The sequence below is a fragment of the Leptodactylus fuscus genome, chromosome 6 (assembly GCF_031893055.1).
Source record: "Leptodactylus fuscus isolate aLepFus1 chromosome 6, aLepFus1.hap2, whole genome shotgun sequence".
In the NCBI taxonomy this organism is placed as follows: Eukaryota; Metazoa; Chordata; class Amphibia; order Anura; family Leptodactylidae; genus Leptodactylus; species Leptodactylus fuscus.
In genome coordinates, this window is record NC_134270.1 from 134,339,729 (window position 1) to 134,364,215 (window position 24,487).

At 42.9% G+C, this 24,487-nt stretch overlaps 1 protein-coding gene across 1 annotated transcript in view; it reads right to left on the reverse strand.

The window, feature by feature from the left end:
* Positions 1-840: 840 nt before the first annotated feature.
* RND2 (Rho family GTPase 2) overlaps positions 841-24,487 on the reverse strand; it is an 81,148-nt gene continuing 57,501 nt past the window's right edge. Inside the window, exons 4-5 of the mRNA XM_075277310.1 lie at positions 6,071-6,205; positions 841-1,598 (exon numbers count right to left, since the gene is read on the reverse strand). Of these exons, the coding sequence (XP_075133411.1) occupies positions 1,350-1,598; positions 6,071-6,205 (384 nt within the window). The 3' untranslated portion in view covers positions 841-1,349. The remainder of the gene's footprint in view (positions 1,599-6,070; positions 6,206-24,487) is intronic.

The following is a 24,487-nucleotide window of genomic DNA, read 5'->3' on the forward strand; positions in this document are numbered from 1 at the left end:
GGAAAAAGTAGTGAGGTGCTTGTTCTTCAGGCCGTTTCGCCTCACGATTCGGCCTGAAGACGCTCCCTCCTCTGGACTAGGCCTATTCATTGGGCCTAATCTGGAACGGAGTGCGCGGCTGGATGCCAGTGCAGTGCACTGGCTTTCAGTCGCTGCTACCTGGTTTTTGGACTGGAACCTGAGGCGGCCTCCACCTCAGGTTCCGGTCCAAAAAGCCCCGTCTTAACTTACCCTTAGGACCCTTGCACTTGACCAAGTCCCACGGAAAACGGTCCAGGAGTGGGCCGTGGTACCTAGATTGACCTCAGCCGCGTGCATAGAACTCACTGCATCATAGTTATAATGCAGTGAGCGCCCGAATGTCCCGATCTCTACAATATTGAAGTAACATAAAACTATTGTTCATTACAGCAGTTATGGGGCAGTTCAAGAGCTCGCCATATCATAACTGACTATGGTACAGTAAGATCTATGCATGCAGCAGAGTTCAATCCAGGTACTATGGCCAACACATGGACGATTTCCATTGAACACGTCCCAAACCCTCTGTTCTTGACAGCTCTAGTAGTCTCCTAGATGGATTCTAGATCTACGAGGTGGTGTTGGAAAGCATTTAGTGCAGATATCCTAGAACACTCCAGACCCTGGGACATTTGTGATCGTGGCAAGGCTACCACCTTTTCTTGGTCATACAACTGGCATGACCATCCACCTACTAGTACGGTCATCAGTTTTGACCCCCTTTACTACTGGCACACACTGTATGCGTATCTCTTCTGGTGACCCTATTTGGGCTTTTAAAAAAAAAAAAAAAATATGTATCACAAAAGAAGCTGCAACTTTGTAACAATAAATTGATTTTAATTATACTTTTGGATTACAACAATGCTTCAATTCTCAAACCAACACAACCTTCCACACCTCTCCATAACACAATGTGCGTCATCTGTGTGTGTATATATACATATAAACATACATACATATATACACACGTTACATAGGCTTTACACAGACGCCTCCTCTATGCTCTGTACAATGGGCGTGAACTGTGTGCGCATATAAATACATTGATGGGGACAGAATCAGCAGGACAAAAGCAAACTCTTAATGCGCTGTTACTTGTTAATCTATTTATATCGCCATTGACTTGCATTTTCAATGTGTTTCTTTTATTTTATTTATTTTTCTACGGCAATCCAGAAATAATCGTAACAGTCACAGGCCAGCATCTAACTATGGTTACACAACACTGGCCAAAGCAAAAGCTGCCATTTCTGTGGATTGGATGCCCGTATTACCGTGCAGAGTGGATCCTCTACACACTGTATTTACAGCCCATAGGCACATGTTCACATGATAGAGCAGCTCTTGGCACGGTCTTTGCGTATTTCTGTCTCGTTTAACAGTTCAGTCCGTCCAGGCAGCTGTGAGACACGTTTCAGTCCCCTCTTGGAGTTGCTACGCTTGAGGTTCTTGTGAATGCGGTTAACCGAAGCCAAGGTGGTGACATGAAAGACGTCTCGGACACTGTTCTCCGACACCTTAGAGGAACATTCTACGTAAGCCACAGCTCCAATCTGACGGGCCTGAGTGCTACCCTGAAAGAAGAGAAAGTTTTGAAATGATCATATTCTATTTACATACTTTAGCATACACTATTAAAGAGAACCCTTCACACCTTCACCGACTCCCTACATCTTGAGTAGGTGCTGCTCTACTAATTCCCATGCATTTGGAATTTTTTCTCTAGCCCCTACTAGCCCCAAGCAATCATTTCTGGTATAGGGTGCTGAAGCTAATTAGGCTTCCTACTGTCAGAAGGGTAGTCTTGGCCTGGAACAGATAGCCTGGGACCGCCCACCTGACAGTAGGGAGCCTACTTATCATACTAGATGCTGAAACTTGTAGCACTGATTGCTCAAGAGTGATAGGCGCTGAAAAAATCCCAACTTCTCCAGAATCAACAGAGAATAAATAATCAGTATGTGATTTGTGGGGGTCCAAGACCAGGACCCTCCACTAGGATGAATTGTTCTGGCAGTCTCCAGGCAGCAGAATCTGACTAGTGCAGTGGACAGAGAGCAAGTACAGGCTGCGCCTATTCCAAGTTATTCATTTCCCCGGAACCACCACTAAACAGTGGATGGGGCTGCTGCGCCGATCTCATGACATCAGTATGAAAAACATTTTTGGGCTGAACAATCCCTGTAATGTATTATGTTTTCTGCAAGTTTCCCTTTTAAGAAGAGAGTTTTAATAGAATTCTATATTACAGTACAAGTTTTGCAGGCAAGAACAGTAGGATATATAATTAAGCAATTTCTCCCTGTAACTTTGCTTCAAGGCAAATATCCCTTCATGTATTACCATCATGAAGCATATTGTTTGGAGGATATACAATATGCTGGCATGTAGAGATATGGAAATATCTATTGTGTATTCTAAACCTCCCACTGATGTAAGTACGTTCTGCACTTAGATTGACTTTTGCAGAAAAAGAACATATGATTTGAGCAATGACACGTCTCCTTGGCCATGCCCTGACCTAGATGTCAAGTTGACCCTAAATAGAAATGATCTCCGTGATGATCTTGGAATCGGTAACAGAGCCCCTAACCTATAATATTTGCATTTATAATACTGGTGCTATAGGTGACCGAAGGGCTTTTGGCGCATCTCAGGCACCACGGTATAGCTATGTCCCAGGAACAATTTAAGGAGAACTGGCCCCTTGCCCTGTAAGCCTTAAAGGGGTGGTCCCATCACAAGGGTCCTATCTATACTGCTTGTTAATGTGGATGTAAGACTTTTCCTAAATACATTGCTTCAGCAAAACTGCTTTGTTTGTCCACTATCTTACTTTATTCAATTCATGGTTGACACAGCCCTGACTTATCTGCTCAAAAGTCAAGTGATGTATCTGCTGCTCTCAGGGGGGAGGGAGGAGGGGCTAAGTGCACAGGAACGAGCCTGTGTATCTAGCTATTCCTGTGTCTACACCACATGACATAGGTCCTACACTCAGATAGGGGAGAGGAGCTGCTTTCATTTCTGAACTCGTCTTCTGTTCTCCCTGTTATCAGGCTAGTTGATTCAGTTGTGTTCATTATGGCAGAGACAGGCAGTCTCTGTATGTAACACAGAATGGAGTTGTTCCTGCCTGTACTTCATAGTCCAATATTGTGCATATAGTGTTTTTTGAGGACCTTTGATGACATCACAGGCCCTTCAGCCACCCCATAGGATCACGCTATGTGGTGGGCAGAGCTACATGCTAATTTGGGGGTGGAGCTAAATGGCAGGTTGCATATGAAACCCCGCCCACCAAATGACGCAAGAAACCAGGAAGAAAGAAGATTTTACAGCAGTGAAGACTGGTTAGTATGCAACGTGGGAATACCCCTTTAAAAGGCTGCATTCCCTGCATAAATTTCATGCAGAAATGTCAATCACTATTTGGGACCGCCCACTGTACTCCTAAGCCCTGAATGAACATGATTTAGATCATCTATGACAGATCAGGAACCAGATGGACAAGTTATCACAGTATGCTGTTCCCCTTATCAACTAGCACGATCAATAACATTTTTTTGAAAAACATATGTATGTAAAGAAACTTCAAAAAGTTGGAAGTTTATTCCAATTAATACCAAAAAAAATTAATCAAAAAAGCATGTGATGTTCTGAGTAAATATGTTTTGTAGCCACTTAGGAAAGCGGGTGATCTAGTGTAAGCTGAAGTGTGCCTGGACATGGCGCGGAAAAAGCAAACAGCTACAGATTCCTCTCTCCTCTATATCAGAATGTGATCTCTTATTGAAACCTGCTTTGGTAATGGCCGCCATCCAGCTGCTTTTAGCATCCACATCGGCTACTCAGGCAACTTCTAAAGTTTTGACACCGACTGCGAGCCAGATTCTTTGTAAATTCATTTTCCCCTCTGTATATATAAATAACATTTTCTCTTTGTCATTTTTGTTTAGTCTGCTGTGAACTCGCTGAAGAAAACATGGTTTTTAGGCCCTGACTTACGTATGGGAATGTAAACGTCTTCTGTACAGGCTTGGAAAGGATGTGGATTAGGACATGGAAGGAATGAAGTGTGGGAACTGTGTAAACACTGGCCAAGTCATTCCATTTTAGGAACGTAGGCAGTTTCTCATGATATACCAGGATTCCCATCTCTAACATTACTACTTTTGTAGCATACAAGGCCTATATACTATACATACAATGCATATAATCTGTATTTCAGTACTGATCTACTATCATATAGCATGATAAATAACATACACACTAGTACCTGTTCATTCACTGGGTACAACAGAGAAGAAAATGATGGCATTGCCCATGTATAAGTGGCTGTATCTACTACAGTGGGATCAGCACCAACCACACATTGGAGGCCTACTCTAAGGATTGGTCATGAATGTATATTCTTGGGCAATCCCTTTAAAGAGGAACTTTCACCACCTTCAACAAGGTGCTGCTCCACTGATTCTGGCACATTTGGGATTTTCTTCTAACCCCCCACCTTACCTGAGCAATCAATGCTGTTAGTTTTGGTGTCTGATATATTATTTAGATTCTGTACTGTCAGGAGGGCGGTGTCAGGCAGGAGCAGACAAAGGGGCGTGATTCTGAGCTCTGACACTGGCTGCCGGGTGTCCGTTTAACAGTACAGAACCAGTGGCGTAACTACCACCATCGCAGCGGTAGCAGCTGCCACAGGGCCCGGGACATTAGGGGCCCGGTGACAGCTGCTATCATTATGCTCGGAGGTCTTTTCGGACCCCCGAGTATAATGATCGGGGCCCCCTGTTGGTGGAATACTTTCCACCAACAGGGGGCCCCGAAGCTGCAGCAACGACTGAGACAGGAGCTGCAGCTCTGGCTCCTGTCAGCGCTTCAGGAAGATCTCCCTCTCTCCCCCCTCCCTTTCTCTGCTGTCCTCTGCCCACCAATGAGAGGAGGAGGCGGGGCTTATCCCTGCCGTCCAGCACAGAAGAGAAGAGGAAGAAGCTGCTCCAGGAAAATGAAACTGAAGCTACACAGGTACGTACTGGGGTTACTTGTTACTATCAGGCATTTGGGGGGATTACTTGTGTTTTAGTAACTCCATGTGCCTCATAGTAATAGCAGTTAACCCCATCATCTCCCTCACATTAACCCCTGTTTGCCTCACCATAAGAGTTACTGATATGTGAGACATATGGGGGTAATAGTAATGAAGATACTTTATTATTACCTCCATGTCTCTCACATATCAGTAACTCTTATGTGAGGTACACAAGGCTTAATGTGAGGGACATGATAGGGTTAACTGCTATTAATATGAGGCACATGGAGTTACTAAATTGTAATGCACAGGACCAGATTTTTTTTTATCCACAATTTGTCCTGGTATAGCGGTCAGCGGTGACAGTATTTAGTCCTGTAGGGGCCACTAAGGGACATAATACTGTGTGCAGGGGCCACTATTGGGTATAATACTGTGTGCAGGGGCCACTATTGGGTATAATACTGTGTGCAGGGGCCACTATTGGGTATAATACTGTGTGCAGGGGCCACTATGGGACATAATAGAGCGCGCAGGAATGCGTAGGAGGGACTCGGTCGAGATCTTCGGTGTCGGGGGGGCCCCATGTCAAAAGTTCGCCACGGGGCCCCGCCATTCCTAGTTACGCCACTGTACAGAACTCAGTTTCTTATAATTGGGTCTGATGGATATCTGTCAGATTCTTTTAAGTTGAGATCCCCAGATGAAAAAATGGGCTTTCAGGATCGGATCATCTGATGATTTGTGATGGATCTGTGCCGTGTGAACTTCTGGCACAGTTTTTTTTAATACTAATTTTATTTTTTTTTAATACTAAACTGCACCAGATACCTGCTTGTATGAAAATAACTAAACACATTCACCAAAGCGGAGAATGAAGGTTACTATTCTGTCATTAACTCACTATATGCATTGTATGTACAGTGTATAGGCATTGTATGCTACAAACTTCATATGGCGTTCATTCTTGTGCATGGTATACATAAACGTTTTCCACATATTGTTCCTTACCTGTTCATGTGTGACTGGGATAAGTCTCTGTTTGGACAGTTCCCGTAAAGTGTTCAGATCCGTCCTCATATCAAGTTTGCAGCCTACTAGAATGATCTTGGCACTTGGGCAGAACTCCTGAGTTTCACCTTGCCACTATGGAGAAAGAAACATAATAAGCTCAGTAAGATTCTGAATACTCAGTAATTCATGTTATTAGATGCAGCACTGGTGACCTTCCTTCTCTTACTAAACAAGAAGCTCTGATATGTTCATGAGAAAATGAACATTGCAAGAAATAACAGATATAACCCCAATTCAGGCACAAAGTCAAGTGGTTTTCTTGCATGATAATGATGCCGATGGATTTCTTAAAGTACAGGAAGTCTACTGGTTATAGGTGATACATAATATATGATAATTTACTAGTATACAAAGCATATTAAGTATTCATCCTTGAAGGTAAGGCGTCCAATACTACATTTAGACTATGGTGAAAAGATGAAATGGGGTTTAGCACCCAAAGACCAGTCACTGATGCTACATAGTCCAACATTTTGACCGTGCTTAAATAATACTATATAGAACCCTTGACCTGGTGAGAGATCAATGTAATACTTTGGTCACCCTGGTGTCCAACTCTTCAATCCATGTACAGCGCCCAAGATCATTGTCCACTACAACCTGGTGTCCGAATAGAACTCAGTACCCATTGCTGTATGTAGGGTTTAGTACACCCAAAAACTATTACTGACCAGTCACAAGATTGACATGAAGTCTGAATGAAAAAACAGCTACCGTATTTTACGGACTATAAGGCGCACTGGACTATAAGCCGCATTGCCCATGAGCGCCTTATAGTCCGTCTCGGTTCATATATAAGGCGCACCGGACTATAAGCCGCAGTCCGGTGCGCATTATATCTTATTGAAAGCGGCGGCAGGCAGACTTTGCCAGCGGCCGCTTAACCCCCCGCGTGCCAGCCGCTTCTATTGGAAGCGCTCGGCAGGCGAGGAGGGGCTCTATCAGCAAAATCATGCTGATAGAGCCCAACCGTAAACGTTAGATTAAACTACCTACCCCCCCCCCCCCCCCCCCCCCCCCCCGTTTTAAAATAAAAGCCTGAAACAGAATGTGAAACTTACCGAGCGGTGCAGGGTGGGCGGGCATTCAGGCCTCCTCTTCCTCCGATGTTCCGTCCTCCTCCGGCGCTCGCAAGCTGATAATGGCCAGGGCACATGCGCAGTAGAAGCATTATGATATTGCGCATGCGCCCCGGCCATTATCAGCGAGCGCCGGAGGAGAAGGACGGAACATCGGAGGCAGAGGAGGCCTGAATGCCCGCCCGCCCGCCCTGCACCGCTGGGTAAGTTTCACGTTCTGTTTCAGGCCGGCGTGACAGCAGGGCTGCCGGACACTTCCTATTCATTTCTATGGGAGCAGGCATGCGAGCGCTCCCCATAGAAATGAATGGACTGCTTTTTTCCATTCATTTCTATAGGGAGCGCTCGCATGCCGGCTCCCATAGAAATGAATGGGAAGTGTCTGTCCATTCATTTCTATGGGGAGCGCTCGCATGCCTGCTCCCATAGAAATGAATAGGAAGTGTCCGGCAGCCCTGCTATAACGCCGGCGTGTACGGCTGTGATACACGCCGGCGTTCGGTAGTGTGAATGCACCCTTACGGTGCCTTTTATGTATGTATGGAAGCGGCACACAGTCTTTGCCGCCGCTTCCATCCATATATAAGCCGCACCGGACTATAAGCCGCACTTACGATTTCTGAGGAAATCGTAGGTTTTTATGTGCGCCTTATAGTCCGGAAAATACGGTATATTATTTATAAGGGTCTCAAGATCCATATATATCCTTCTTACCCTTTTGGGACATCACTGTCTCTTGACACCTTTATAAATAATTTAGCTGTCCTTCATACCTAACTCACTAATCCAATTTTAAATGGGCATAAAATGGATGTCCATCCATTCTACAGAAGTTAAAAAATGGGTCCATTGATTTCTATTAGGTCCATATGTCCATGAAAAATGGACAAAGATAGCGCATGTCAGGGGTTTTTTACCACCATGATAAACAGAATAGACGCATTGATTTCAATGTGTTCTAAAAAAAAGATACATGTGATGGATGTTGCAAAAACATCCATCACACGTCTGTTTCTCACCGTCATGTGAATAAACCCAAAAAAGTATGTTCACTATGTCACTAACCACTTGTATGGCAGCATATAAATGGTTTAAAAGAGAGTTCCATGGTGGTAGACTCACTGTAACGTGGCCCAAACCTGTGGGACCATCCAACCATGTATGCATGCATGCTTGTATGTATGTAATATAGTGTATATTGCCGCTTTAAAAAGGTAATACCACAGTGAGGGTTTGCCTGCCAAGACCCCCAGCGATAATGAGAATTGGAGGTTCTCTTGTGAATGTAGCCATAGTAGATGTAGACTCACCCCAAACCCATTCACTTCAATAGGAGTGTTGGATAAAGCCAAAGCATACAGTCATGGCCAAAAGTTTTGAGAATGATACAAATATTAATTTTTACAACGTCTACTGCTTCAGTTTTTCTAATGGCAATTTGCATATACTCCAGAATGTTATAAAGAGTGATCAGCTTAACAGCAATTACTTGCAAAGTCAATATTTGCCTAGAAAATGAACTTTATCCCTCAAAACACATTTCAACATCATTGCAGCCCTGCCTTAAAAGGACCAGCTAACATCGTTTCAGTGATTGCTCCATTAACACAGGTGTGGGTGTTGATGAGGACAGGGCTGGAGATCAATCTGTCATGATTAAGTAAGAATGACACCACTGGACACTTTAAAAGGAGGCTGGTGCTTGGCATCATTGTTTCTCTTCTGTTAACCATGGTTATCTCTAAAGAAACACGTGCAGTCATCATTGCACTGCACAAAAATGGCCTAACAGGGAAGAGTATCGCAGCTAGAAAGATTGCACCTCAGTCAACAATCTATCGCATCATCAAGAACTTCAAGGAGAGGTTCCATTGTTGGCAAAAAGGCTCCAGGGCGCCCAAGAAAGACCAGCAAGCGCCAGGACCATCTCTTAAAAGTGTTTCAGCTGCGGGATCGGGCTACCAGCAGAGCAGAGCTTGCTCAGGAATGGCAGCAGGCAGGTGTGAGTGCATCTGCACGCACTGTGAGGCGGAGACTCTTGGAGCAAGGCCTGGTCTCAAGGAGGGCAGCAAAGAAGCCACTTCTCTCCAGAAAAAACATCAGGGACAGACTGATATTCTGCAAAAGGTACAGGGAGTGGACTGCTGAGGACTGGGGTAAAGTCATTTTCTCTGATGAATCTCCTTTTCGGTTGTTTTGGACATCTGGAAAACAGCTTATTCGGTGAAGACGAGGTGAGCGCTACCACCAGTCTTGTCTCATGCCAACTGTAAAGCATCCTGAAACCATTCATGTGTGAGGTTGCTTCTCAGCCAAGGGAATCAGCTCTCTCACAGTCTTGCCTAAAAACACAGCCATAAATAAAGAATGGTACCAGAATGTCCTCCAAGATCAACTTCTCCCAACCGTCCAAGAGCAGTTTGGCGCTCAACAATGCCTTTTCCAGCATGATGGAGCACCTTGCCATAAAGCAAAGGTGATAACTAAATGGCTCAGGGAACAAAACAGAGATTTTGGGTCCATGGCCTGGAAACTCCCCAGATCTTAATCCCATTGAGAACTTGTGGTCAATTATCAAGAGACGGGTGGACAAACAAAAACCTACAAATTCTGACAAAATGCAAGCATTGATTGTGCAAGAATGGACTGCTATCAGTCAGGATTTGGTCCAGAAGGTGATTGAGAGCATGCCAGGGAGAATTGCAGAGGTCCTGAAGAAGAAGGGTCAACACTGCAAATACTGACTTGCTGCATTAACTCACTCTAACTGTCAATATAAGCTTTTGTTACTCATAATACAATTGCAATTATATTTCTGTATGTGATAAAAACATCTGACAAACACACATAAAAACCAGAGGGCAGTAGATCATGTGAAAATATAATATTTGTGTCATTCTCAAAACTTTTGGCCATGACTGTAGTACTCTGCTATCTCTCCCCCCCATATTTAGGATTGGTGGGGATCTCAGTGGTTAGACACCCCCCCCCACACACACACACACACCGTTCAGCAATTTATCCTGTACCCTATTGATAGAGGAGAAATAAATTTCATGATGGAACCCCATTAATTCTTAGACAAAACTTTTCGGCAACTTTTTGCTTATGTCTATAACTTTAATCAATTTCATCCAATGCACATTGAAAGGAATGTAGTTGTACAAATACATTGTGCCATTTTCTAATCATCGGGACCTCCATTTGCCCTATGCAGAGTGATATTGGGCATACTACATAATTGATAAGCAGTAAATGACAAGTGTTGCAGGCTGATCCCGGGCAAGGTCACAGAAGGGTGAGATGGAGCAAGGAGCCTTACATAGCTGGGTCTCTACCTCCAGAATCAGTCTAAGCCTGTGCCGTGTGTTCTCTACTGCAGATTAATAAATGATAAGCTCAGCTCTTGAGCCCCTCGAGTTCATTTTCTTGTTTAATGGAACACATTCATTCCCCATGCTGAATGCTAAGTAGCCAAATTTTTCTTATTTGTCGAGATCAGTTGGCTGCAAACAGACCTCAGTTCACATAACAAACGAGGCAGCGGATTCAGCAGAAACCTCCCAGCGAGGGCAGGAAGAAGCGTTACACGCTGACAGCAGGAAGACGCTGCCATCGCCTGCCTTGTAAAGACTGCCGAAAACAAGTTTGTCCTGCATTACAAATGAGATAAACTACCGGCTAAATCCCTGAAAGTGTCATTAAACTAAAAGGAGCTGGCAGAAATGGAATCCACTATTTCACGTACGTCGCCATGAAAAAAACTTCAACTGAAAGCTAACACCGCGTCTAAGAGCTAAACAGGAGGCGATGGTTCAAGGCTTGCTCATGAGCATATCTATAAGTAATAACAATAAGATATACAGTCCATAATTCTATAGGAAGCCCATTCATATCATGGCTAGCTTGGGAATATTGCAATGTCAACACTGGAAACAATGGGGGGAATTTATGAAGAATGGCGTTTCCTACTCCGGTCTTCATTAAAGTCCCCGACTGGTGCAAGATGCTCCTGAATTATTAGGCTCTGGCTTCTTAAGAATTCAGGAGACTCAGTCAAGAACGGGTGCAGATTTCTAGTAGAACTTGTACCAGTTTTGTAGCATAAATTATTGTAAATCTATCAGGCCGACACATACTCGGGCAAGCCAGACAGTTATCTAATGTGTATGGTCTACATTATATTACTAAGCCATTTACCTATATATAACTACCACAGAGCTGGCCATATATACTCTTATGCCAATAGCTATCAAAGGTGTATGGCCACCTTAAAGGGCTTAACTGGGGAATAATAAAGATTACCATTGCAATAATATATATTCTAATAATATACACCCCATAACCCAGTTTATTACCTGTGCGGAGGGCAGAAGTCTCTTTTCTCTGCCTCCCATGTTGAGGCTAAAACTCTGGGCCTGCGGTCTAAATAACGGAGAGTCGGTGACATCACTGAGAGTCGGATTAACAGAAGGGGAAACAGAGGAATAAATGTCCAACCTCCCCATCTGCCCACCTCACAGGTAACTTTATTACAAGAATAATTAGCTTAACCAGTGCACGAAATGTATTAATAAACTTTATTATTTCCCATTATTTTATTAAGATGTTCTTCGGAATGACAGTACTTCATAGACCGCCATACATAAAGCCAGTTGCCATACAGCTGCAGGACTATAGCCAGGCCTGACTCTCTTTTGCAACCTAGATAATTAACTCTTTGAGCTAGATCTCAGCGACCGCATGAAGTGATGAGTCTCTTGTAGCTAATCTATCAGCAGGACCTAGGTGCCTGCGGCTCTGGCTCCGAGTTCCCGTTCACTTTCCCTGGGCTGCCACCGATTACAGTAGCATCAGATAATGCTTTCTTATCTCCACCAAAGTGATATGGGAAAACAAAAGAACAACAATGTGCATCTATTCATCTTGATTCCCCGCAGAGAACGCGGCCTCCTCTATTTGATGAAACATGTCTTGTTTAAATTATATGTACAAGTTACAGCAGCGATGAAAGGAATCTGCTATACGCACCGGGCCTCCCTTCCATCCTCAGACACACTGCATAATGATGTTTAGGGCAGAATCTCATTGCCAGCCCCTCACTGCTCTGTTTAATGAAACCCACAAGTGTTGATTGCTCAGCATCATTATGTTAGAGCTGCTGCAATGTTCTCATGTAAATGTAGCCAGCTCCGGAGCTAGCATACTGTTACCAGCTAGGAAAGATTCTCTGCCTCCAAATACAGCAACATTGCCATGTCCTGCAATACAATCGGTACATACCGGCATACTGAAGCAGTGGTGGTGCAATGTGGGGCCTAGAGGATCCAGGATTTGGAAACACCCATGGGCACCTCCGTTATATGATAAAACTGCAATACCATATACAAGTCAGAATGTGGCCATTTCACATCAGGGTCCATTAATTTATAGCTACGCCATTGATGCAATGTAATGTGAAGCAGACACCATGTTGGTCACGTAGCAATAATACAAATTATAGAAATCAATTTTTTGCATTGCCGTACCATTATGCAACATGCTTTATATATATATGAATGAGCAAAACCTTTGGGCTTTGGTCAAAACTGAAATTTTAGGGGTTCGCCACTCATGGATCCATTAAAATTAATTATACTTTGGGTTACGCTGTATCATACCAAACGTGAACACTGGAGTGCTAGAGGATGCCGTGCTGGAGCTGGACACACCCTATAATATTGGTTCCACTTTGGCACTTCAGCTTGTTTACTGCCAAAACTGAGACGTGAATGCCTACAAAACTCCCTGGTCTCAAAAAAAGGAAAGGTCCAAGCACTAAAGCAAGAGAAGCTCCAGTTTGGCTTAGATAGTGTCATTCACTTCCCAATGTTGGGTGCAGCAATAGACGGTGCAGAGGAAGTAATCACTATTGGGTCCTGGAGACAGTAGGGGTTCAAAGGTCTTTCTGCAACATGAGAAGATACTTGTATTATACACATATTAATGTGACCATTGCCTACTTTTGACATCAATGTTAAATAACCAATCGCAGAAGGCACGTGTCATCAGCCATCTGGGTGCACTCATCATTGTGGAAGGCACGATGGATCAACACAAGTATGCATCTATCCTTGCAGACCATGCTCACCCCTCCATGTGAAATGCTTTTCCTCAGGCTAATGGCATCTACCAGCAGGACAATGCAATGTGTCATAAAGCTCACAGTGTACGTGCACGGTTCGAAGAGCACCAGAATGAGTTTACTGTACTCCTTTGGCCAGCAAATTCCCTGGACTTGAACCCATGGAGAATCTGTGGGACCACCTCAATCAGGTTGTTTGTGCCATGGATGCTCGCAGCTGGCCACGGCACTGGAGTCGGCATGGCTCAACATCCCAGTGAACATCACCACAACATCCCCTCTCTTCCCGCACGTCTTGCAGTGGTCCGCTGGTGGTTATTCTGGATTTTGACAAGTGGTCACATTAATGTGACTGGACTGTGTAGATTGCCCCACATATTTTGCCCTGGGGCCCAGGAACTTCAAGTTCTTCCTTTGTTGGCAAGATAAAGTTGCCATGACCTTACCTAAATTCCACTGTAAATGTAACTGGGCCAATGACTGCTGCTACTGAGCACAAAGTGTCCTGCCAAATATGTCACAACAATATGAATCTATTACGTATTACAAAAAAAAAAAAAAAAACTAAGCGATTAATAGACGTGAAATGGCTATGAAAGTATTTATTCACAGGGTTTGGTTACTACATACAGATTAAAAGTACGATAAAACTAATGATATGATCTAATTGGCGGCGGCAATGACCTAAATGCCAAAATTCCAATGAAATCAATGTAATATACTGTAGTTAACCATCGCACTGCTGTACCCACTAAGTAATGACTCATTCCTATGGTGATGCCTTCTCATAAAAGCATGCTTACTCCTAATATTTGCTCATGTATTTCAGACATCTCAGTTTCGGCAGGCTTCACCATATTACGCCTTTGTTTGTTGTAATCTTCTAAAGCTCTGCATCCACACTTGGCGGTATATATAAATAAATTACACAAACATACAAAACGCCCACGCTCGCAAACTGCCATACTGTCTTCACGCTCGTAATCTAGCCAGCTAGTCCATCGACCACACACTGTCAGAAGAGACTTTTAGCTCGAGTGGATTTTCCCTCAACTGAGGCGCTGTATGAATCGAGGCATGTGAAATCATTTCTATAGTGTCTTCCACAGCTCGCTTTGTTGTGAACAATGTCCGTTCACGCGGCAAGCCTGTTATTAGAGCTACTGTGGAATTACAAAAGGGGCTGGAATCAGGTGGTTAAAACCAGCAGCTGCTTACACGGCTCCCAGCAATGTCGCTGCCTGCCTCTTTTATTTCAATGCTAGAAAGGCAGGAGAAATCACAGCCTGCTGTTTGGTTAATGACTACCTGTGTATGGCCATTTGTAGCATGGGATATCTGTCACCACACAGTGGTCATTGCCAGTATACTTAGATACAGCTCAGAGCTCTCAGGAACCCTAAGGAGACTTGAGGATCACAAATATTGGCAACAGTTATGTATAATAGCTGGAAAATGCCTTACCTCATGGGGTTAATCCACTGACTGGGGCTAAATTGAAGAACAGCACCCAAATGCCGCTTGCAAGCGCCTTCATATAGAGGGGATCCCATTGCCCCATCATCTACTATTTCACTACAGGAGACATAAAAACCTTCTTCCAGGAAAACAAGACTCACATAGGGCCTGCCAACATAATAACCTCCGTCAAAAGAGGGATCTCTACAGTTTAACATCACTGGCTCCTTCCGACCTAGGATACTCTTTTCTTAGGCTCCAGAGAAGATACAGGAACTGCTAAGGTGTCTCACCGCCAAGGTGCCCATTTTGCAGTTCTTGCAGGTATCTCTTGTGACTTCCCTATACATATGTATGGCCAAACATACATTTGTTTTCAATGGAGAATACATTCCTCTGGCTTATCCCCCAAACAATCATCACACTCAGTCCTTCGCCCAATATCAATGTCAAGACAGGAGGCGGAAGGCCTTCATACACATAAGAAATCTGAAAGAAAATCACCAGGTTCGGCCAGCTTTTCTCATGTATATGGAGGGCTGTAAAGGGCTGGCTTAATATTTGATGACTTCTCTTTGGATATGTCATCAATTGAAGCGATAAGTGACCTTGGACAACCAGTTGGTTCAGGTCAATGACGCAACCTCTTTACTACTTACCAAGCGCAACACCTTACATTCACTTAAATGGGAACAAGCCATGACCTACGAATTGGAAGCGGTGTTCAGGGAGCCCTGCTGCCACCTCAACCAGCTGATCTTGATAATGTGCTTCAAGTTCCAGGTCTATTATGGTCTAAAGATTACAATTCTTATTGGAAAACCCCAAACCGGGTAAGTCCTCACCTATATGGAGAAGGCTCCTGTGCTCCAGGGGGTTTGAGAACGGAGATTTATGGGAAGCGTGTATATATGGATACTACTAAAATGTATTACTAGTATTGCATATCACTACATAGCATGAAGCAAATGATGGGTAAACTATTTCTACAAAAATAGGGAAAATTAGAGGATTCAGATAATGTGCACTAGCAACGATAGCACACTAACAATATAATGCAATAAGCACTGAAGTCAAGCAGTCCAGGCCCATAACTGAATCCTTCAATGTGCAGAATACTAAACAGGCTTATTAAATCCAAGTAACAATCCACTCTGATCCTCCTTGTTTATAGCTAGACACTGGTAGCAATGCACGTGCCGCAGCTGAGTTCCACATACAACATAAGTAAGATTACATTGCGGTTGGAGATGACCATGGAATTGTTGCAGTAAAGAGCTCTGGACCACTTGACCAGATGATGCCATGAACTTGTCATTCTACAAAAGGAAAGAGTCAATAAAACTTTATATTTTTTACCTGCAGTTTGCTTACCCACTTTTGTCCCCATTAATGTCAATAAAAGTAAAAGAAAAACACTGCGTGAGTAAAATAGGAATGCTGAAAAAGCAATGAAAGCTATGAAAGCCATAAAATAATCTTCTGGTTAAGTGCTGCTGTCATTTACATGTAAAACAGAACAACAAAGCAAAAATGTGAATAAAAATGCTGACGTGTGACCTTAGCCTTGGGTTTCAGGCATTCAGTCATGTTACGCCTTTGTGCTGTATTTATTGTCGTATACTTTAGAGCGCTAATAACTCAATGACCATGAGACCTTACAATCTACGATGGACAGGACAAAGACAGTAGGAGAGGTAGAAGCATTTCCGAGGGTTGTATTGTGGCAGCATCGCTTCTGTATCTTGTAGACTTTGACAGTCGGATGTGTTGGGGGTTGTGAGCTTCATGATCAGACATTAGGGGGCACCCATAGAGGTGTATAAGGTACCCTATATGTCACAGATGTTTGGTCATCTGCATGCAACATGTGGATTTTGTTGCCAGGAATTTGAGTTCAGCAGAATAAAAGACTGATGGTTTTCCATAGATGGGCAGATTATCAATGTGATGTATAGCATTAAAGCAAGTCTGTCAGGTCATAAATCCTTCCCAAACAAATAACCGTACCATGTAGGGGCCTTTAATCGGAGTAGAAACAAATCTTTGTGGTCTGAGTTGCCTACAGACAGCTGCAAATGTTCTAACTTTCCTTTGAAATTCTTACTGAATGTCTCACCTTTAGGCCCCACGTTGCAGAAACGCAGCTTTTATTTGTTGAAGATTTCGCTGCGGTTTTTTGAGCCAAAGTCAAGAATGGTTACAAAAGGAATGAGAAATATATAGGGAGCATTTATATTTCTACCTGCTGCTCCATCTATTCTTTGTTTGGACTCAAAAAAACCGCAGCAAAATCTGCAACAAAAAAAAGCTGTGTTTCCTCAACGTGGGGCCTTAGGCTTAGTCGTGATTGATATCATGGCAGTCTGTAGGCAAATCTGACAAATCAGGCACCACCCACTAAATATTTGCAGGCTTATCTGCATAACCATAGAAGAGGATTATCTCTACATGGCTCCATCATTGCTTCTCCTATTAAGAAGCCCTAGATGGCACTATTATTAGTTAGGTCCTATGCCTCGATTCACAGTCCAGTACAGTGCACCATTTGCAGCAGTGCTGTCGTCTAATACAGTATATTGGGTCTGTGGTCGTCCACTATATCTATGCCACTGGGCATCAATGCTCATTACTATTCACATCAGCCAGTGCTGGGCATGAGCAGGTGATGCCATCTTTGCAGTGTTATGCCTACCCGGGGACATTACATTATAATGGAGCCATTACACTGCAGAATACATTGCTCTAACTTTATTTGCTTTATTGTATATGTATAATTATGCTCATTTTAATCTGCATAATTAACCTTTTATATGCATTAACCTAATTAAGATTAATCAAACAAGAAATGTGAACTTATCCTTTATGGCAAAGTTTACGTTTTCTGGTGATTGCTTTTCACTCTCCGTCACGTCCTTTGCCGTATGTCACATCCATTCCACTTTTATGAAGTTATTTTGAAGGAAATATTTTTTTAAGGGGTGACAGTCGGATATGAGTTTGTTTAATCTTCCTTCAAATTCAATTCTCTCCAAACTTGTTTCAAGCTCTACAAACCCTTTACAGTCAAGGCAAGGTGGCGGTGGCTTAGATAAGAATGTGCTAAGTGGAAAATGGAACAGGTCTAGGAAAGGGATTTAGGGAAACGGAAGTAATTGAACCCCCCCTACCTAAAACTAATGAGCCATTAGTAGATCCGTCGATACATATAACAAGGCTTATGTAGCCAGCTATTAGGAAGGATATTAAGCTTCTGCATACTGATCTCCACTGTCCCCCTGCGCCCTGCAGTGCCCGCTCTTTAAGTACAGACATCTGTCTGGAACACAGGGGCATTGTGGGAGTAGTGTATGGCTCCATTGTGTGAACTGCCCAGGACATTCTGGTTCTTTGGACAAATTCCAGGCACTTCCTATCAGCTGCAGAGGATAAACATGGAGTTATGTGGGTCAGCAATGGCCACAAACTAGTCACAGGATGCTGTCCAGTCTAGAAAACGCACCAAGGTCATTCAACTCTGCGGCTGGCACGTTAGATGTGTAATTTGGATAAATTTCATCTAGAGAGCTTTCTGCTCGCTCTCAGGATTCGTGAATGACAGCCCAGCAACAAGTGATCCATTTGCATGAAGACCTGTGGACGAGCAGAGAATGAAAATGCCTCAATGCTCCCTCTATATTGATGTTGTACACCAAAGTGGTCGTGCTATCCAAAGCACCATAACGTGGCAAAGGCCATCAGAGAGTCCTTATAGTATTGATACTGTATGTCTGAACGATATAGGACTCAAATAGCTCAACCCTATAGAAGTGATGTATTGTGGAACTTTTGCAACTTTTTTTTTCATGCCCCTATGTACATTTCTTCAATTCAGTACTCTATCCTGCAATTTTCACCCTGCCCCCTAAGGCTGATAATAAACTGACAATTTTGTAGGGCTTTCTTTGCAACAGTCACTTCATTTACATCACAGACAGTATTACAATAGAAGATAAACCTCTATAAAGTACATATTGGCACAAAACACCCATCATTGGATCCGCTACTGACAATAGATGTCATAGTTAATGCTAGGTTCACATCTGTGTTGCAGTCTCCATCCAAAAATCGGCAGAGATAAAAGTCCTGAATGGTTTCAGTATAAAAAAGGGCAGAAACTCAGACCCCAACCAGACCACATTATAGTCTATGGGGTCCACAGGTGTCCATGGGTAACTGCTGTTTTAAGGATGGGCTCTCTGACGTTCATGTCCCCTGGCAGACTCAAACGATGGAGAACCTAGCTAAGTGTGACCCAAGCCTTATCTACTCTTCTTTCGGCACAGAGTATGTCTAGAAAATCTCCCATAGACCTCAGTGAGTTGGCTCCAGACTATTTCTGTCTGTGGCCACAACTAAACTGTAAAGCATATCACTAAACGCTGTTAACAGAGCGGGCAAGATGGACGCCCCTGTAATGATGTACAGATGATAGAATTAAAAAAAATGTAAATTTAGAAAATAAAAACAGATTAGAAAGCAAGTGATATTTCTTATGGTTTTAATAAAAAAAAAATAATTAACTATAAATTAATTCTAAAGCTAACTATACATTCTAGATAGCAGTTGGCCAAACACTCAGTCAGAGAAAGCTATCCCACCTGATCCTCTATATACATACATTTTATATATATATATATATATATATATATATATATATATATATATATATATATATATATATACACACACACACACACACACACACACACACACACACACTCAGCCAAGTTTGCATTATCTCCTTGAGAACAGAAGCGTTGGTCATGTAGAAATCCAACTGTCCAGTCATTCCCTCTACTGACGTCTGCTGTTGGGGAAAGTCAGGGGACCCATACGCATTAGACGGCTAACCAGTTACAATGAAATTGGCGGGTTCAGCGGACTTCAATTTAATATGCATGGCCAGCTACGTGAACCAAGCAAACAGTCAAATATCAGTTTACATACTAAGGGGCAATTACCGCAGGACAGGGGCCCCCTAAGGATCACAATATGGGCCTGAGTAGGCAGAAGAATCATCAAAGAGGTCATCCACTTTAGACAAATACTTAAGTGGGTCCTTAAATTTATTTATTCCAGTGCCACCTCCAGGGAAATGGAGCATTACATGGAATGCATTGAAATAAATGAGCTACCCGACTTGTGCTTGATCATTCTGGGTCCTCCAGAGACTATCTTAGTAGCCCTCCACCCCCGCTAATTGACGAATGACTCCAATAAGAGCCCCACTTCCATTAACCCATAATGATCTCATAGGGTATATTAAAATGGTGCTGTTAAAATAAATAGACATCTTTTCAAACTCCCCATCTAAAATCCTAAACCCATCGTACAAGGTCTATAAACACTTCTACAATATGCAAATATTCTGCAAGTAGATGAAGAAAGCCATTTGCACTATGTTATCAGTAATGAATGTAAATTAATAATGGTGTATGGAGCAATACTGAAGCTGTGAGGAAGGTTTTCTAGTGCTGACAGTACTCCGCTAGGTGAGCGGTCTATGGAAAGAGTGTGTTTCATACCACGTGACATAAATTTGTCACCCTTCCATCACAGGTCCCTGCTAACAAGCTTCAGCAGCAGCTTTCTCAGATTCTATTGAGGCCCAGGAGGTGCTTGGTAAATTAGGGAGGAGGCAGCAGCATTCATTTGCACCTCTCCAGACAGAAGCCGTGTGTGCATCCTCACACCTCAGACACAATGTTACTAGGAGAGACTCCTTCTCCCACCATGACAGCATGAGCTGCACCGGGCTGACAGATGAGAACCATTTGCTCATAAAACTCCCTCTCACACATTGTAAAACCCCACAAACAATAAACCTGAGTCGGTAAAAAGCACATGCCATCTAGGCACATTCTTATAAGAAGAGTGAAAGCTGCCACGTTGCTCGAAGGTATGAATGACATACTCCATTACAAAGCATTGTCATAACAATGGAAGCGGATACCATCTTGATAAGAGCGTGCATAACATATGGAGAATGCCAAAGCTTGTCTAATAGCACACAAAGACTATAAAAGACAAACATGAACAATATAACTGCTCGGGACAAAAGCACAAGTTACATGTGGTATGAAATATTGGGGCCTGCCTACCTACTAGAGAAGCAGCGCATGTAATATCTATGGGACTTATGGAAAATCAAGGCCTCAGTTCAGGTTGGCCATGTCTCTGGAGGCTTCAAGGCACCATAACAGTATGAAACAAGAGCAGGAGACCCATGTAGTACTCTCCCTGGGTATGAGGACACTCGTCCACATTAGGGAGAGTGTTCGCCTACATAGGCAGTACGGAGACTTACAAGTCATTCCTGCTCCGCTAGGGATTCTGGGTAAAAAATATGCAAATCTAGTCTCCTGGATGGAATTAGGAGAACAGAGTGCACTCTGTACACCACCCTATAGAGGGCAGCATCCTTAACATCATGAACGACTCAGTTATAAAGTCTTTTAATCATAATCTCCCTGGGTAGTAAAGCTATGGGGCAAACGTGTTTGGTTCTTCTGTTCCACTACCAGAAGAGGAACTATTACCGTAGGTTGATGGCTCAATATGCAGAGCAACCAGTCTTATAACCCTGAGAAACAATACAGTAGTGTTTACCATCTACTCAAATATAGAATGGGATAATCCATTAGTTTCATACAATGTGTGTATAGTAATAAGACCAGAGTAGATATGACATAATACTATCCCAGTGGAAATCCGACAATGAAGAAGTGAAGTGAAGCGCAATGCTGGAGCAGAACCCTCTGAGCTAAAAATCCACTGACACTAATACACTGTAATTATTTACAGCAATTCACGGAAGGCACAGACCTCCGACAGTCGTGTGATGTCACTGCGAGCGTGCTCCTGCCTGGTACAAAAGATATTCACCTTCATTAATACTCATGAATATTTATATCACTCAAGACGGCGACTGCTAGTGAACATTTAGAAAGTCATGTTCATAAGTGTTTATACCGAGGTTTACTCACTCTTTCCAAGAACCAATCTATAGCAAGTTCCCGCTTCTCCGTAAAGTTAACAGAACATGGAGATTTAAAGTTAAACTACCAGTTACCTTCCTTATCAGTACATCCACTGATCACCGTCCTTCCTATTACCCTTATAAACTTTGTAGCAACAAACCAAGAGAATCTCCTGTATAGAGAGATGTCAACTTGACACATTTCCTGCAAAACACATATTACTGCCCCAGAGCTTAGCCATCACTTACTACATAAATCTGAACCCAATAAATCGTCTGAAAGAAATCAAACACTTTCTCTCGTCTTATCCATCCTGGGCAGTCTCTAGAGTAGTAATCCCTTTCCTGTCAATAAGTGACAAAATACTGGCCTGAACGTGCACAGCCGAGAGACTTCCTTAGGGTGGCGTCCCTAGGACGATTGCTAAAAGTAATGGCCACCTACCTCCATGTACTTCTTCAGAAGAAGGGGCCCATCTCAATAAACCACATTAGCAACCTCCTCCGTTTGTTTTGGCTTGGAGAGTAACATGGCTATTTCTTTGTTTGATCAAGACTGGCAATAAATATACAGCTCGGGCCACAAACTGGCTACGGAACACTACACACAAGAAACACTACAAAATTCTACAGTGGAACAGATGCCCAGATGTACTCCATGAAGTGTATCCCAATATCTCTGATAGATGTTGTAGACGTGAAGTGGAGGCATGCACTAGGCTACATGTGTGGTGGCCATGCTCCGTCTTGCAGCCTTTCTTTGGAAGGTGGTGTTTGAAATGTTCACAAATATTGGATGGGTGAACCTTGTCCTATCTTTACTCGCATATTACGCTGGTGCACCTTGTCCTATTCTTGAAGGTGGTTCTACTTTTCCTGTTCCCAGGCAATAGGGCCAATATGCAAAAAGGTCTACGTGGTCATTCCAAGAAGTTGGAGAGCGAACAAACCACCAACCATCAGGGAATGGATGACAGATGAATCACTTGCACAGTATGGAGCCGTTTACCGCCCAGGCGCACAATATACTCAATATCAGCTGACCCTCTGTGGTTACACTGGCTGACTTTTAGGCCTGGCACATCCAATGCCTCAAGGCTTTGACATTGATGGGGCGTAGTCGGCTTTGACCCATGTGAGTGTCCGTCCCTTATTTTCTTCACTACTTTCCTGGCAATACATATTCCTGGAAATTACCTTTCAGGGTGCCCTATAGGATGGACAGCTTCCCAGGTAACTTGGTCCCTATTCCCCTTCCTCCTATTTCACCTCTGTCTATTACTGTCTTCCCGGCTGTTTCTTCTTCTCACATTTTTTCTTCTACCTTCTTCTTATTTTAATATATGCTAAGATTACTTTTAGAATATATGGTTTGATGTTTTCTTTGCTTCCTTTGTTTCTTGACGGTAACACCAGGAGGTGCATTTCTAATGTGGTTCTTACTGTGTCAGCCTCCAATTTTGTTCTTTTATCATGGCTCTTGTTTACTCTGTTCTCTTCTTAATTCCTATAAAATCTTAATAAACTCAATTTATGCAAAAGGAAAAAAAAAATTATTATCGCAGCAGGTATTGGGTTATATAGTGATCGTTCTATAGACTGCAAGGGCCAATTATAGCACTTTATGAGGTGTACAGGAAATAGTGGGTGCAGGGCGGTATTATTTCTAGTAAACACAATTAAAGCACAATATATAGGTGTAATTATATATACACCAAATACAATAGAGCCGTAATATACTTCAAATGGCATCAGATATCAACATCAATACTGGAGAGGTTAGCAATTAACGCTCCCTTATAGCATTCTAGGTGACAATTAATACATTAACACTGGATGGGTCACCCTCACAAATGAACCTACCCACAGCACTCTGATCTGTGCCCAGCACAGAACATCCTGTAGCGCTCTATACAAAAGCCGTCTAGACTGTGATCCGCCTATTCTGGGACAGCTGCCCATGTGTGTGACTGAGCAAAATGCCCAACTCAATGGATCCCCTTCTCACATTCCCTGCAGATGGGCAGGTGGACCCAGCAACCTCAAGAAAGCCATAGCGTTTCTTGTGAAATTGTGTATTACGAGAACATTGAAAAGGGATTGTCTTTAAGTGTTCCCATAATCCGCACTACCTGATAGCATTATACCTCAAATCCCAAAGCAGGAAAGCTCAGTCTGTGCTAAAATGGCAAAACTATTATCACTTTATTACATTACATTTTCTGTGACCGTTCACAAAAACAGGTTACCACAATCAGTCTCCAAAGGTATACGGCGCAGTTAGTGAAGACTATGGATGATGTACAGGAGAGGGAAAAGTGGAACATGGCTCCCTCCAAAAATTACTTTTAGCATTATCTCTGTGATATCACTAGGCCTACATGTGACCTGATAAATGGGTTTCCTATGCTGTGATGTCAAATCATAAGTTTTTTCATGTGTTATTCCTGTGCTATATCATAGTATTCGTTATTTATGTACTATAACATGACAGTGTTTATTATCCCTATACTGTGGTATCACTATGTTTATTACCTCTGTATTGTGACATTACCATTTGTATTATGTCTTCATTTTAACATCACTTTGTATATTATGCCTGTACTGTGACATCACTATATACATTACCTCTGTACTGTGACATCGCTACATACATTACCTCTGTACTGTGA